The sequence below is a fragment of the Schistocerca serialis genome, chromosome 1, assembly GCF_023864345.2.
Source record: "Schistocerca serialis cubense isolate TAMUIC-IGC-003099 chromosome 1, iqSchSeri2.2, whole genome shotgun sequence".
NCBI classification, from domain to species: Eukaryota; Metazoa; Arthropoda; class Insecta; order Orthoptera; family Acrididae; genus Schistocerca; species Schistocerca serialis.
Window position 1 is genome coordinate 678300696 of NC_064638.1, and position 17404 is coordinate 678318099.

General features: G+C 37.5%; 1 protein-coding gene across 1 annotated transcript in view; it reads right to left on the reverse strand.

Moving 5' to 3' along the window:
• The window catches only part of LOC126480194 (polyribonucleotide nucleotidyltransferase 1, mitochondrial), a 131789-nt gene that overhangs the window by 70640 nt on the left and 43745 nt on the right, over positions 1 to 17404 (reverse strand). Inside the window, exons 3-4 of the mRNA XM_050103846.1 lie at positions 14398 to 14571; positions 11499 to 11692 (exon numbers count right to left, since the gene is read on the reverse strand). Coding sequence (XP_049959803.1) covers positions 11499 to 11692; positions 14398 to 14571 — 368 coding nt within the window. The remainder of the gene's footprint in view (positions 1 to 11498; positions 11693 to 14397; positions 14572 to 17404) is intronic.

Below are 17404 nucleotides of genomic sequence, written 5' to 3' on the forward strand. Positions count from 1 at the left end.
GAGCTCATAGTGAAAACAGTTTCTATAATAATAATAATAATAATAATAATAATAATAGTAATAATAATAACATGAGAGTTATCAGTCTGAATACAAAGAGTAATTCTTGATACCAACAAGGGAACATCCCCATTGCATCCTCCTCAGATTTAGTGAGAAGAGGGCCCAGTGGATAGCCCATCAAAAACTGAACACAGATAAAGCATAAAAAAAGGAAGAAAGTGTACTGAACTATGAAAAAATAAGCAGAATAAAAACAGCGAGTGGTCCAAGCTTAACAAGTGCAACAGTGAGTAGAATGTAAGAACCAAGGCGTTGCGGTAAGTGGTCATGGTGTTGGACTGCAAAGTGGGTGATTTGTGTGCTAAAACCTCTCATGTCATTTATTTTCATTTATTTATTTTTATTTTATTTTATTTTTTTCACAGCTTATAAAGCTGTCCACATTGAAATGTTTGTTCTCTTTCTGTAGTCTTGGCTGTTGTCATACTATACATTAGTTATAGAATTTAAGTCATGTGGTGTGAATACATTACCGTTGCAAGTGAATGTGACAAATAGTGAGAGCAGGCGAGATAGCACACAGACGTTTCACAGACACGAAAACAATACATAAATGGCTGTAACTATGTTACAACAAAGGAATTCAAGAGTCAAAACTTTCAAAATGGAACACAGCTTCAAAAACATTAAAAACATATGTTTTGACAGAGTACAGAGAATCTGGGCGATCGTGAAACTGTTGTGTTCATTTGTTGCAGCTTATGTGACAGACTATTATGTTTTCACCACTTTCTTGGGAGTGATCACATTCACATTCACATGAACAACTAAACTGGGCAAGGAGACGTATCTCTCTCTCTCACCCGGCTCTCACTCTCACTATCATATAACAGACATACTGTCACTAATGCCATGTATTACACACCAGATGTGTTTCCCAGTGAAGGATTCGGCTGACTTGTCATCTTGTCATCAAAGGTTTGTGGTTCCCATTTGAAAGCTATTTCCTTTCAGCTGCTGCTAGAGTAGTTGTGCAGAATTAACTTTCATTATAGATCCCTTCCTTACAACCCGCTGTTGCAACACAGACACATTTGAATACAGTGAAAACTGAAAAGAAATAAAATAAATAAAAGGAAAAAGGGAGCTATGAACACAGCTCGTCAATTTGCCAGTCCAACACCGTGATCACTTGACCATGACGCCATTGCTTGTGTCCTTCGCTCAATGTTGCACTTGTTAAGTTTTGACCATTCACTGTTTCTATTTTGCTTTTTTAATTCACAGTTCAGTACACCTTCTTCCTGTTTTCATGCTTGATTTGTGTTCAGTTTTTAATGGGTTGCCCACTGGGCTCTCCTACCACTAAATGCAATGAGGAGTTTCCCTTGCAAGCAACAAAAAAGTAATTAATATTTGGAGGCTGTTATCTTATGTTACCATCCAAATGTAAAAACTATCTGGATGCTAACAATTACCAACGCCTAATAAGAACTTGCATGCAAAATGAAATCGTACTGATTTGCAACTATCTAATTAAACATATATCCAGAAGAAATATGATGTTTGTGGTGTGCCAGCCTATGGACACACAAAATGAGGAGTATCACAGTGACATGTAAATGCAAGGCATCAGATTGACAGTCACTCAAAAGGATGGAGGGGGGGGGATGTGGGTTGGGGTTGGCAAGCTTGGGTGTGATTTAGATATCGCTTCATACCCCACTGCATCAAACAGGGGATGGTATACATCTGAATGTTTCCAGTAAGAATTTACACTTACAACCAATTGCCATAAGCATTCAACACACTCTCACTTTTAAAAAAAAAAGATATGTCAAATGCTTCTGAACAACTAAGCTGGAGAATAACTTAAACAGAGTCAAAGCAATTAGTAAAAACTGCAGCTTTGACAGTATGATGGATACATCTTCAACAACCTAAGACTTTGCTACAATGTCATGTGCTTTACACTATATAGCCAATGATTCATTAGGACTTAATGTACATCAAAACAAAAATTAATGTACCAAGTTTTTCCAATGTATAAGATGCATTTGCTTGACATGAACACCTCCAAAAAGTTTTGGAAAGCATTAAGGTCTTGTAAGCAGTAATATCAAGTAGAACAATTTGTTCCAAATAAGTGAGTAAATCAACAACACCTTCACAAAATTTAACAATTACAACAGTAACATATTCTTGAACACCATTTACTTCCATAGATGTTGATGCAAAATACCATGTTTATCTAAATGTAAGCCGACCTGGAAGCATGCCAAACCCCAGACATCAAACTCAAGGGAGAAAAAAAATTAACGGTTATTTCAAGTCGTTCTTAAAAATCAAAACAAATATAGCTCATCATATGATGCATAAAGTATAAAGTGGCCCCACCTCTCGGAGATTTGTGGGGACTAGTACTTACTTGAAGTAAATCGCATGGAATTAAATTTAGCCTGTTGGATACTTAAATTTACTGTTACTTCAAAAACAGTGACAGCAGTGAAAATTCACAATATCTATTGAAATATTCTGAGCACAACTGGGGCAGTAGGGCCACAAAAGCATTTACAGACTATACTGCAACTCATGTTTGAGTTGTGCATTCTTTCCATATCACATGAATGTCATCCAAAGTATTTTTTTTATTTCTTTCAATAAAACTGTTTTCATCCAAGAAGCTACATTTCAGTTTGGCAGAGTACTGCACTTTATTTAAAGAATATAAATTTGGCAACTCTACATATTCAAGACACTCATTTGTATCATCTCTGCCAGAGGTTGCATAGGGTACTTTATTAGATGACTTTTGTACCCTTCTAAACAATATAATTTGTCCACACAGAATCAATTCCAGCACAAGTGATCTGCACAAAGTGCAAACTGTAAGTATTGTCATCACTGAGGAAAATCTCTCTCTTGCAGCGTCTCCTACATCTGTCAATATTGTTCGACAAACAAATTTGGGCAAGGCCACCTACAATACCGGCTGTCGTAATTAGGAGCCACACACAGGTGGGTTGTGGGCAGTGATGCTAAAGGCAGGTCTCACTGCACTGCAGACCTGAACACAGTAGAGATTTTTGTTGTTTCCTTATATGGTCGGTCAATGCTAGTATTGTGCATGGCGAGCAGTTTTATTAAGAGGAAAAAAGGGGTTTCATCTTTTTTTTTTAATTTTCTATTTTAATTGTCTTTCTATGACACACAGTACTGCCTCCTTGGGAAGACAGTGCTGGAGCCTGAGTCGGCATAGTACCAGATGTTTTGTGTAACACAAACACTCAGTCCAAGCGAACATTGTCCCATGGTAGTACCGCTGAATACAGATGCTATGTTTAGTACTGCTGACTGAGGGACACCTACTGACGCACCATCTGCCCACAATATAAAGATTGGGGGGGAGGGGCAGGGGGAATCACATGGGGAATGACAGACGGGTTGATGAGAATGTGTCGGTACTGAGAACATTCTCTTGCCTGCCAGGCTGGTCCGCAACCAGACATGTCCATAGTTCCACCCTCTGGTGGCGCAATGCCTCTCAATTTAACTGTGGCAGCCTCCTGTTGTCATTGCGAATTTGAGTAGTGCACCCCTCTGGTGTAGGCTTTTGGAGAAATAAAACTTCCACTGGTAACTGGAAACAGTCTTTTCTTTCAAAGGTTTTTTCCTACCATCACCAAGTGCCCTGCTTTCCACTCTTTTTCCCATCCCAACTAAGTTCAGCACCTACATTATAAAGTCTCATAAGAATTCAACTTCTTTCACCATTTAGGAGAGGACCATTTTTTCTGGGAAATAGGCTCACGCCGGTTCATGGTAGACCTCAGACCTGTCTTATGAAGAAACCTTCAATAATGTGGCAAACAAAAATACAAATTTACAGCACATAACAGAACAAAAAGACATAAATAATTATCACATGAACACACAAATAAGAAACACACATGATGTCTTCTCATTTGTAGCAGTATATTCTAAATACCGTCACATACCTAGAAAGAAAATGAATCAAAAATGAAAAGCAAAAGTACAACACAGAAATTTTGCTTGTTTGGCAAACCTAGCAAGGCACCACGATGACATTGTTATACAAGTTAGTCCACTGTAATACCATGTCCTCTGTGAACTAGCCACTTTCATTAGCATGTACAATAACACTTTTTTGAAATACTTACAACTTGGGTAATGTGTTGCATAAAAAAACAATGAATGGTGGCAGTTTATAGCCATTGGCTATATAAGCAAGCATGATATACTTGCCCCGCTTTTCGCCACCCGCAGACAGTGTCTTGACATCTTTGTTCCTTTTTGTTTCTACCATATAATTTGTTGGCATATCAAAATACACCGGAACTTAATCCACATTACCTAGTGGACCAAGAAGATATTTATTTTCAGTGCACCATCTGATTATGAAGTGCTGAAATTCAATAAGTTTTTCCTTATAGTTTTCTGGCACATTCTGTGCAACTGAAGTGCACTTACAATGAGAAAATCCCCAACATTTCATGAAACCAGCAACTCAACTGCAACTGAAGTGCACTTACAAAGAGAAAATCCCTAACGTTTCATGAAACAAGCAACTCAGTTGTAGCTTCCTTTGAAATTCATGATTTTCTACTGTTGAGCGATTTCATGCATTTTAACTTGGCTAATTTCTACTCTCACAGGTAAGCACTTCGTCATTGCTCCCTAACAAAATCATTCAGCTCAACTTCTTATGTGTGATAGTGGCCCAGATAATATTTTCCTATTGCTGGATGAAGCTAAAAAGAAAAAGTTATTCCTTTTGCTGTGTCCACCACCTTATGTTACTCTCATCAATCCTGTACCACTGCCCTGCAGCAAGATTTGATGTTTCCTATGTGAGAGAAATAACCTCTCTTTTCAACTTTGTGAATACATTCCATCATGGCAGACTAAGATCTGGCACTTCACAAAGGTACTAAAGCAGACTGAAACAAAGGATGAAATACAAATGCACTGGCTGCAAACACTGTAGCTAGCATTGTTCTCATAGGCCTTGGGGTCAGTGGAAGAAACACAAATGAAGTTTGAGGGAGGGTGTGTGCAGAAGGGGGTAGAAATCTCTCTCAGAAGTAACAAGGTTTTATAGAAGCTCATTTACAAGGATGCTGACACTCAAATATGGAATGTATTTGTACTCATGACTATAAAATTAAATTGAGGTAGTGAAAAACTTATTACTGTTATGGCTCGATTATTGGCAGCATTGAAAATTTGCTCAATGTACACTGACATGTGCAGACAGCTTCAGACAGCTGAAGCTATAGAAATGAAAAACTGGTCCTACAATGCTTGCCAATTTCTGAAAGTTTCTTTAAAATATTCATTTTGATGGTGTTTACGTAATGAGATTTATTTTTATGCTATGAATATTTGAAGAACTGCTAAATTCAAAGATAAGCAGTATTAAATTTTAATTTCCCCCCACAATAAAAAATAATTAACATTCAATACTTGAAGCACAGTGGCTTCTGTGGCAAAATAACTACTTGTGGTAGCTTCTAGCAGCATTTTTTGGAATTTTCTTAGGCTTTCCCCTTAGTCTAAGCCACAGGTGCATTTTTGGACCACAAAAACGAAAAAATAAGGTAGGCCTCCATTTCAGCAAATACAGTACATACCATACAGTAATTCAGAGACTTCATGATTAGATGCAGTTGGCAATATATAATATGCAATCCAACACCATACATTTGTTTGTTTCATGGAACTTGTTTGTGCCATTGGTGAATAAAATGGGGTGGCAGTCTGTAAACCTTCCAGTGTTTGTTCTCATTGTTTTGCGTGTTATGTCCTGTTGGTTTGTTGGTTGAAGTGTGCAAGTACATACCATTGACTGGACTGTGAATAGAATGTACAGTTATTCAAATTCTCTGCATTACGCTATGTTATTAAACATGTTTTTGCGATAACATCTACGGAAGTACATGACAGTCAGAACTGGGTTATTATACCAGATATTCAAGTTGATAGAGAGAATGATGATGATAGTGATATACTCCTAATTTAGAATATATAATCCACACAAAGTTATTGCTTGCAAGATATTGTTACTTTTCAATTTTGTTTGGATTATACTGTTACAACATGCAAAGCCTATAAAATTGGGCATACGCCTCTAGAAGGATACAAGTTGTTGTCACATTGCTGTTTGCATAATATAATGAAAAAAAAAAAAAAGAGGGGGCTTGCTATACACACAAAAAGTGGAATAAATTCCCAGTTAGTAGACATAAATGAGTCCTACATCGAACAGCTCTGAGTGCTGTGCTTCAGTAATAGACTTGCAAACATACAGTATAACACTGTACTACTGCAGGAAATCAGATTGAGTACTAGTACGATGAAGCAGACATAACAAATCCTTACATCTGGTGAATTAAATGCTGTTTAAATCTCACTTAGTACAGATTGACAGCAACTCGTGCTATTGGCGCCCAGTTTTGTTTTATTTACCAGTCATGCTGCAAACAGTAATAGGACATAATGCAAGAGCAATGTATACCTTTTTTTTCCAAAATCAACTGTCTTTCACAAAACAGATGAGAGCCCCGTTATACTCATAAATGGTTAGTCTGACCAAGATGATCAAAAAGCATCAATAAAGTTCCCCACCAATCAGATTTAGCTAAGATGGGAAAGGTGCAGTTTGGCAGAATCACAAATGCTGTCTGTGTCACTAGTCAGAGATTTTCATACACAAACAGGAAGAGGAAGTTTATCAAAGGCACACAGCACATAAGGAATTAAATTGTTCTCTAAAATATTCTTACAACACTTTGAATTCATAACAGTAGAACCTCATTTAACGAGCACCTGCCGTAATGTGCAGTTCGCATAACAATCAAAACAAATTATAAAAAAATTACTAATTTAACAAGCGATTTTTCACATAGTGAGTGACAATGATTTAGTATAATGTCACCAGCTGTTTGCGCGTAGCAAACGTTCAACAGTATGAACAACTTTCATTGTCAGTAGCAGCATATGAAAAATGTCTTTTGTATGTACTGCAGTCCAGGTTTAGGGCTTTCTGCTACCATCTTAGTACAGCTTGTGATCACATATTTTTCTAAACTTGTGTTCACACAACTTTCTTTCTTTTTTTGTGCAACTTTCAATAATCTCCATAGAAATGTCCCAGAAGATAAAGGTGCAAGAATTTTACCATAAGAGTTAGAAAATGACCTTAGATATGACATGTGAAATCATTGAAAAATGCGAATGTGGTGTGAGCATTGCTGATTTAGCATGCACGTACAATTAGTCTACATCAACTATTTGCACAGTCCTTAAGAACAGGGACAAGATTAAGGACACAGATGTTTCAAAGGGAGTGACAAGAGTTTCTAAACAATGGTTTTGTTTTCTGGACAATGTTGAAAAGTTGCTCCTTATATGGACATACGGAAAGCAATTGCAATGTGAAACTTTTACTGAGAATATCACTGTGAAAAGGCGAGAGTGATTTCTGAGAGTCTCGTTAAGAAGGCGACAGAATAATCAGCAGCCGAAGAACTGTTTAAGGGAAGCCTTATGTGGTTCGAGAAGTTTAAGAGAAGAACCAACATCCACAGCATTGTCAGGCATGGCGGAGCAGCCACCTCTGACACAAAGGCAGCAGAAAGCTTTGTCAGCAACTTCAAGATGCTCGTAGATTCTGAGGGTTATCTGCTGGAACAGGGTTTTTAACTGTGATGAGACTGGTCCAGTCTGGAAAAAGATGCTGAAGTTTACCTTTATAACAGCAGAGGAGAATGCCTGGTCAGAAACCAATGAAAGACCATCGCCCACTGCTATTCTGTGCCAATGCAAGCAGTGACTTGAAAATTAAACTGCAGTTTGTTTACTATTCAGAAACTCCACGAGCCTTCAAAAATTGTAAAGTCCAGAAGAGCAGGTTAAGTGTGATGGGGAGGTCCTACAACAAAGCTTGGGTGACATGTCATCTTTTTTGTGACTAGATCAATGAAGTGTTCAGTGCTTTGGTGAAAAAATATTTTCTTGAGATGAATCTGCCACTCCACATCTTGCTTGTTATGGACAACGCTCCTACGCACTCTCTAGGCCTACAAGACCACCTCCTTGAAGAAGTTCAATTCATAACGATCCGATTTTTGCCTCCCAACACCACTCTGATACTTCAGCCTATGGACCAGCAGATTATTTCCAGCTTTACAAAGCCCTACTCTAAAGCACTTTTTGAGCATTGCTTTGAGTTGACTGAAGCTACCAATCTCACTCCCAGAGAGTTTTGGAAATATCACTTCAACATAGTTGCATGCATCAAGATGATCGAAAAGGCGTGAAAAGGGGTTACCAAGAGAACTCTCACCACTGCTTAGAAGAAGCTTTGGTCAGAGTGCACTGTCGAATGTGCCTCTCAGGCATTTGAGTCAGTACCTGTGGAGCCTTTAGTCAATGAGATTGTGTCTTTGGCCAAAAACATGGGACTAGAAGTGGATAACAATTATATCAATGAGCTTCTGGAAGATTGCAGCCAAGAAATGACCACTGAAGAGCTTATGGAGTTGCAGTGTGTTTCACAACAGGAAGTTGTGGAGAGGAGTTCTTCAGAGGAGGAGGAGGAGGAGAAGGAGGTGGCAGTAACAGCAAAGCAGCAATCTTCTGGCGCAATAAGAGAAATGCTGAAAGCATAGGAATCAGTTGCCTTGTACACTAAAAATCATTATGCAATAAAGCAGTGGCTACACGCACTACAAATTTATTTGACGATAATGCTGTGTTGCATTTTTGCCAAGTGTTGAAGCATCAGCAGAAACAAATGACTATAGACAGCTTCCTAGTAAAAGAGAATTAGTTACGTATTGTGAATAATAAAGTACATAATACACCTAAAAACAAAGATGATGTGACTTACCAAACGAAAGTGCTGGCACGTTGATAGACACACAAACAAACACAAACATACACACAAAATTCAAGCTTTCGCAACAAACTGTTGCCTCATCAGGAAAGAGGGAAGGAGAGGGAAAGACGAAAGGATGTGGATTTTAAGGGATAGGGTAAGGAGTCATTCCAATCCCGGGAGCGGAAAGACTTACCTTAGGGGGAAAAAAGGACAGGTATACACTCACACACACACTCATATCCATCCGCACATACACAGACACAAGCACACATTTCCTGCTTGTGTCTGTGTATGTGCGGATGGATATGAGTGTGTGTGTGAGTGTATACCTGTCCTTTTTTCCCCCTAAGGTAAGTCTTTCCGCTCCCGGGATTGGAATGACTCCTTACCCTCTCCTTTAAAACCCACATCCTTTCGTCTTTCCCTCTCCTTCCCTCTTTCCTGATGAGGCAACAGTCTGTTGTGAAAGCTTGAATTTTGTGTGTATATTTGCCTTTGTTTGTGTGTCTATCGACGTGCCAGCGCTTTCGTTTGGTAAGTCACATCATCTTTGTTTTTAGGTATATTTTTCCCATGTGGAATGTTTCCCTCTATTAATTCAAAGTACATAACACTGTATATATAATTTTCTTTGAATATATGGCATGAATAAGATAAAATGTTTAGTACTTTTTCTGCATGGAATACATTATTGTATTTTATATTAATTTATATGGTATAAATTATTTTGATTAACGAGTGTTTCACACTATGAGTAATATTCTGGAACAAATTACACTTGCTATGTGAGGTTCCACTGTGTTTTAAAAAGTTGTTGATTTACAGCTTTCAAGTATTTTTCAAAAATAATGATTTTTTGATTTCTTTCTAATGTTGCCACTTTTAGATATTTCATGAATTCCCTTATGTCAGCAATACAGTTCACTTTTGATAACATTCTAAAACTGCAGAATCAAATCTGTTGTAATGTCTGTCATTGCAAGTCCCAATTTGGAATTCCATATTCAAATCTGTTTCATTTATTGGGAGTTTGTTTCACTTATTACTTCACCTTTTGTCACAACGTATAAAATGTGGATGTTGTCTTCAGATGAAACCTTGTTGCAGATCCACCATCCACAAAAGCACTCATCACAATGTCATCACAGAGAAAGCAGCAGTCATTGTTGATGTAATCGTGGTGGTGGTGGTGGTGGTGGTGGTGGTGGTGGTGGTATAGTGTAATAGAATTGTTATTATTATTATTATTATTATTTCTTTCCTTTCTCAGATGCTATTATTATTATTATTATTATTATTATTATTATTATTATTATCATCATCATCATTATTACGGTCTCCCTCTACAGTTTTTGCCCCACACTCTTCCTTTCATTACCAAATTGGCAAATTCTCCATGTCTCAGGATGTGTCCTATCAAATGACACCATCTTTTAGTCAAGTGGGACCATAATTTCATTTTTTCCTAAATTTGATTCAACACCACCTCATTAGTTACTCGATATATCCGTCTAACCTTCAGCATTCTACACCCATTCTGTATTTTATATCCCTTCCCTTTCAGCCATCATCAGTTATTTTTCTGCCCAAATAGCAATACTTAACTTAGTACATTTAGTATAACATTTTTAATATAAATCCCTCAGCAACATTGCCTGATTTAATTCAATTACATTCCATTACCCTCATTTTACTTTTGCTGATGTTCACCTTGTACACTCTTTTCAAGATGCTATCCATTTCATTCTTGAAAAGAGGTTACAAGATTAACTCTGTAGACAAACAGCAACAAACTGAAAATTACTCATTCAGTTCATCCCTCCAGAGGTCCCAAATGTGTATACATTTTATGTAACTATTTATAAAGAACACAAACTCTATTTATCAAATAAAACAAAAGAACACAAAAATCAATGCTGAATCTCCTCAACAATAATATAACAATTAATAATCTCCCATTTGTCTTTGGAGAGTCCATGCCACTCAGTGGCTTTGCTTGGCAATAGCCAAAAGAAAGAAGGAAATAGGAAAAAGTACTATATTCTCTTCTTTTCCAATGTCATCCACATTACATTCAATGTGAATACATGGATGGTTGCACATTCAAGGCAAATAGTCTCCTCTGTATGACATACGGCCCAATAGTGTAAATTTCAGAGAAATATCTAGAAAACTAAATGACAAAACCATCAAGGAATACAGTGATAGCAACAGTAATCCTAATAAAATGAGCACATGAACAAGTACGGATGCAAGGTAAAAATCTTGGTCACTTTTTTAGTAGACTATGTGCCAGTTACGACTATACTGCTCTTTCAAAATGCTGTCACAGCAATATGAAGTAAAGGTCAAAATTTTAGTATATTCTCAAACACTTTGTCATTTTATCATAGCTCAAACTGCTTATGTAATTATGTGTTTGCAAAGTCACTGCTTTAACTGTTTAGTAATGGTAACTTTCCCATTTTTCAAATACTTTCCCAACCGCAGTGATTATATGGAAATATCTAATATCATTAGCCTGCACCAGTAAGTATGACTACATTACAATGCTACACATGTATCGATGGACATCAAACTGATCACTAACCATTTGATTCCAGTACTTCAGCACTTAATCTGATAGAGAATGGAAAGCCTGTAGGCACTACAGGTCGTAAACCCTTCTCTGCAAGAGCACCGTGCCCAATTTCTCTTCGGCCAACACCACCAGTACGTCCAACTTCTTTTGTTGCATACGGAGGAAATTCATAATGAAGGAAAAAGTTCTTCTCCTTCAATCCACTGCAGAATTAAAATTTAAAATTGTAAAACAATTGTCAGCACAAAAAATTAAATATATGAGAATAGTAAAAACTATCTGGTAGACAAACATATAAATGTTACATGGTACCCAGTGAAGAGCAAGCCTTTCCACTGAATTGTTTCCACACACTGTGTGTGTGTGTGTGTGTGTGTGTGTGTGTGTGTGTGTGTGTGTGAGAGAGAGAGAGAGAGAGAGAGAGAGAGATTATGAATTGAGTGACTCATGTTCTTGACTGCCTCTGCATATAAAAATCCATCTTCCCCCAGTACTGACTCAGTTCAAATACAAGTTAATTAAAAATCATACAAACTGGGAAATAACACTAAATGTATTCAACAATGCCTGCACTATGTTTAATTAGCTAAATCTATATCAAATCTGTTAACTATTAAATTTCATCACATCATACATGGACTTCAAACATAGAATGCATTTTAATGTCGCACCACAAATAATTTTAGCAGTCATATTGTGTCAAAGATCACTAAATCTGATCAATTGAATGCGACCAAGAGAAAATATGTGTATGTTGTATGATACAAGAAATTTCTTTAATCAGAAAGTACTCTCCATACTATTTACATAGTCTTTGTAACAGCACTTCAAGAATAATTGTGAACTGTTCTATCTCTAGACGTAATATGTACGGCAAGCAAGTAATGTAATAAGTTACTTCAGGAGAGAGTAAGAACCCCCTCATCAACCGTTCAAATAGTTAAATGTCAGACACTTCCTCTCACTTAATATTTAATGACAAGGGCTAGGATTAACCAAATTTAATGATTTGCTAGTTATTATTTTCTTACAGCATTTGATACAGGCACCACTTTAGAATAATTCCAGTATCAGCATTTTGTTTCTTTCCTGCAGTCTCGGGTTTTTTTTTTTTTTTTCAAAGTGTTGCATTGCTCTTTCAATACTACATATTTTCCCATAATTCACTAACCTTTCCTCTTCTTTCTATAGATTACAAAGAAATAATCAGGCCCCATCATTCTATTCTGTGTATTCTGTTCTGAACATCAGTGACCATTCCCTAAATATTTACTCAAAACTTAAGAGGCTGATGTAGAACTATTGGGTCACTGAAATGGAGCATTTAAAAACTAAAATGGCACATCAAATTCAGATACAGTTCGCCATGGAGTTGCAAATCAGCCTTTAGTACATACTCAAATGTACCAAGCAGGCAGTAAATGTGATTACTGATTCTCCATCCTGTGAAAAAATTCATCACAAAAGATGCAAAAAGCTCAAAGAATCATGCACGAGTATTAAGTTGTGCCCAGTGCTGCAACATACAAAATAAACATTTTTATTAGTTTAGTTCGCAATATCAGACAATGAAAAATCCAGGATGGCATAACTAGAATATGAAATAGGGCAGATTGCTATTCACCACAGGGGAGACACTGAATGGCAGAGAGGTAGATATGAAAGTTCATTTAAAAGTAGATTAAGCTAGATGTAAGAGACAGACAATGGCCATAATCTTGCTAGGTTAAATAAGTACATAAATGAACCATCGGATGGAGTCGTCCTTCAAATATACATGAATTTCCAAATAAAAAATACAGCGTGCCATTTAAAAAAAGTCGCACTGCTGTTCATGTCTTTGTAAAAAAACAAAGCTACAACGAAGGCAGTCATGCTGATTGATGTCCCCCTGCCAGCTAAAGAACATTTGCTTGAAACATTTTGTAATTTGCATCTGGACAAACAGTTATTTAGGGTGGTCAAGATAAATGGGACACCCTTATAAAAGAAAAAAAACCCACACACACATTCAAACACTTACAATCCACATATGCATGGCTACTGTCAGCTCCAGATGCTAAGGACTCTTTCTGACAGCTTAGTATACTCTTAAATCTACTTTTACATGTGCCTGTCTGCTGCGTAACACCATTTCTAAGTAGTTTCAAGTATCATTCATCATTCTGATAGTGCCGCGGATCAGTCCCTGACGGGACTGGTTCTGAAGCAGAAATCAACTGACCAACAATATTACGAAGATTTAGATGTACACAGAAAAAAAATGATAATCAAGATTTATTACAGTGGGTGACATGTGGTTCTACTGCCATGAACTTACTCAAAAAGAAGTTATACACTGGAAGCATGACATATTTCTGACTGCAAAATCAGCGAAGTGGCAAAAATCAAGACAATGGTATTTTAAAGATGAGTCTATCACAACTACCAACATCTATGCTTTTGCAGCAGGGGTATATGGGAAGCTGTTATATACAAATTTCCAGGTGAACTTTTGCTATACAAAAACAACAATTTTGAATACTTACTATACAATTTTTTTATCATGCAGTGTAGCTTCACAGAGGTACAGAACCCACCCTGTTCCCATTTAATTAACAATAGGCATTTTCTTGCTGGAACAAACTACATTTACATTAAGGTGACAATTAAAAAATCACAAAATTGTTGAAGAACTAAGGTGTTTTCCTTGAATGCAGCAAGGTGTCTGAACAGCGAAGATACTTCCTTCTCTTCTGAGGTATCTGACAATGAGCACTAGAGCCAAAAAGGGGTAAGCACATTTGAGACGAGAGAAACAACAATGATAAATAAAGAGCTATGCATTATCAACATTTTTCTTATATTTAAACAGCTAAGTTATTTACTACTCCTACTACATATTCCCTCTTTATGAAAATAAACTAACCTGGTAAGTGTAGTAATTGGATCCATTCGCAGAGCAGAATCAGGAGAGTCCAAAGCAACTGTGCAGAAGACCTGAGTTTGACCTCTTTGGAAGACAGCTGAGCCATGGAGCGGCCGGTACATTCCCACCTGGCATGACATCGGCCGTAGTTCCTCCAATGTACGACCATCACATCTGAATGTTTACATTTGAAAGAACTTCAATATGTTGTCTGGCTTACCATAACTATCACAACCCATTCCCAAATTAAAAACACACACACACACACACACACACACACACACACACACACACACAAAACAATGTTGTCATAATTCTGATTATCAGCAGTGGCGACTTTACACTGTGACAGCATGTGTGTTTATGGAGTACTGCTTACCAACTTAGGGTGAATTACAGACTTACCAAGTCCGTTTGAATTGTAGACTTCAACAATTCCACGTGTTACTGATGGGCCAGCTGCTTTTGTCATATACATTGTGAATGTTCTGTTAGTAATTTGTATGATGAGAAGGTCACAAAAAAAGCAAAATCTGTCAAGTTATGTAGAAGGCTTGGGCATCATCAGCAATGTGTGATACGCAACTGTGTGATATGAAACTGACCCACAGAATTCAAGTTCCTGTAGTGAACTGCAGGAACAATATGACTGTGACATATACAGTGTTCATGATTTAATGGTTGTTGTTAAGGTGACTCTCAATTTTCAGTAGATGAGTTCACTGACAATAACCAAAAATACCAAGTGAAGTGCTGCAGTGGTTAGCACGCTGGACTTTTATTTGGTAGGAAAACGGTTCAAACCCACATCCGGCCATCCCTGATTTAGGTTTCCCATGAATTTTTAAAGGGCGCGGCCAATTTCATTCCCCATCCTTCCCTAATATGAGCTTGTGCTCCGACTGTAGTGACTTTGCTGTCGATGGGGCATTAAACGCTAATCTCCTCCTCCTCCAATACCCAAAAGTGCCACACATCACTTGCCTCCCACTCACTGAACAAGGTATATTAATAAAACTTAATGAGATACAAGACTAATCCATGAATGGCTCAATATACAATGGTTGTGTGAGTGCAGAAAATAATAACACTACTATCAGCTTATCATAGTATTACTTGTTGGCAGTAACTGGAGGGGGGGGGGGGGGGGGGGGGGGGGGGGGGGCAACACCAGGTGGCCCATACTTCTGCTATGGTACACCGTTTCTTGGCTGGTGAATGTCTGCCCAGTGTGTTATAAATCCAACCATATGAAAGAAGTAGACATAGTCCTACATGAAACTGCACAGCTAATTACTGGACGCCTGGAACCAACTCTTGTTGATAAAATGCTCTGCAAGACAGGCATTGTTTCTCCTGACATAGAGCAAAAATTTCCCTTAAATGATAAAAGGAAGAAAATCGAAGAAAATGAGTTACACCCATTGCATGGACATACTCCACGAAGACCCAGGACAAGGTCTAGGAAAAGCTAGTTAAGTCAACATTTGCACTAAATACATCAACCGAGGAAGCCAGAGAAACACTGGGCAGCCAAAATAGGTTATTTCTAAGAAGGGCTAAAGTCAACAGAATCCCTCCCAGCCAGACACAACTTACAGTGAGCCACAAGGAGATTACAGAACAGATTACTAAAGGGTGTTGGCAGATCTGAGAACAACCTAATGAAATGGGGATATTTACAAGGGCCACCACCAAGTGAATGTGGAGAAGCATAGACAACAAAACATCTGTGTCATTGTTATGTTGCCATGATTCTTGGAATGGACTGGAGTTGTTTACGGTACAAGAAAATGTACCTGTTGCTCATTTCTGGGCAAAGACTACTCAATTTTAATTTTTTATGTATAAATTCATTCTCTCTCCTTACCTAAAACTATAAATTTATAGAATCTTACGTGTGTGCTTCCGACTCGAGCTAATAAATGAATCATATTATTGCACTGCATTCTCCAACAACGTATTCAATTATATATGAAGCTACAGAATCATGTTATCCTTCCACAAAATGGGGTTGTACTGTCTACACAACCAACAAAATAAACCAATTCCTCCTTATGTACCCTTCTGTTCCCATACCCTCGCAACTTGGGCCAAATCCATGTGAAAGACCCAGATGTAAGAACTATCCAATGCATCCTCCCAGCACATCCTTCTCTAGTCTTGTCACATTTATATCCAGTTCCATTCTAAGGCAAATGGTAAAAGTAAACTCAGTTATCAACATCATTGTTGGTCTTACGTGCATATGTTCACCAACCAGCTATCCATCCATTTAAATGGCCACTCCCAAACTGCATCAAAGTTCATTCGTTGCTGAAAGACATTTACCATTTGTTTCCTCCTCTTGCCCCCTTCCTCCCTCCAAAAATCAGCTTCTCTGAATAATGCAGGTGGAAACTTTCCTTACACCTACATATATACTCTGTAGGTCATTGTAAAGCACATGGAGGAGGGGACTTCATGCCAACATGTATTACTTTCTATCCCAACATTTATTAAGTTCTGCCCCATTAGAGTGAAAAGAAAAAGGGTTGTTGTAAAAGCTCTATGCTTCCCCAATTTCTACTATTTTCATTGCATCTATATGAGATTGATGATGGAGCCAGCAGAATTTTTCTATAATCACCATGAATGCCTATCTCTAAATGTACCTACAAGATATTGTGAGATATTTTGCACTGCTTTCAACAATTTCCACTTAACTTCCTTCTTTAAACTTTTGTATGAGCTACTCTGACCCATTACCCTCATAGCAACAGGCCTCCTAACTATAGCAGTGTTCTAAAACAGGTAACACTAGAGTCATGTATGTATATTACTTAACAGATGCACTACATTTTCTAATAATTTTTTTTCAGAAAATCCATAACTTATTTCCTATCCTTTCTACTGATTTCTCATGTTCTTTCCTTTTCACACCATTTCATAGTTTTTTATTTGGTATGTGACAAGCTCCAAAAGAAAAGAGAAGATTTGGGTTCCATGTCTCTTTGACAATCAAGTT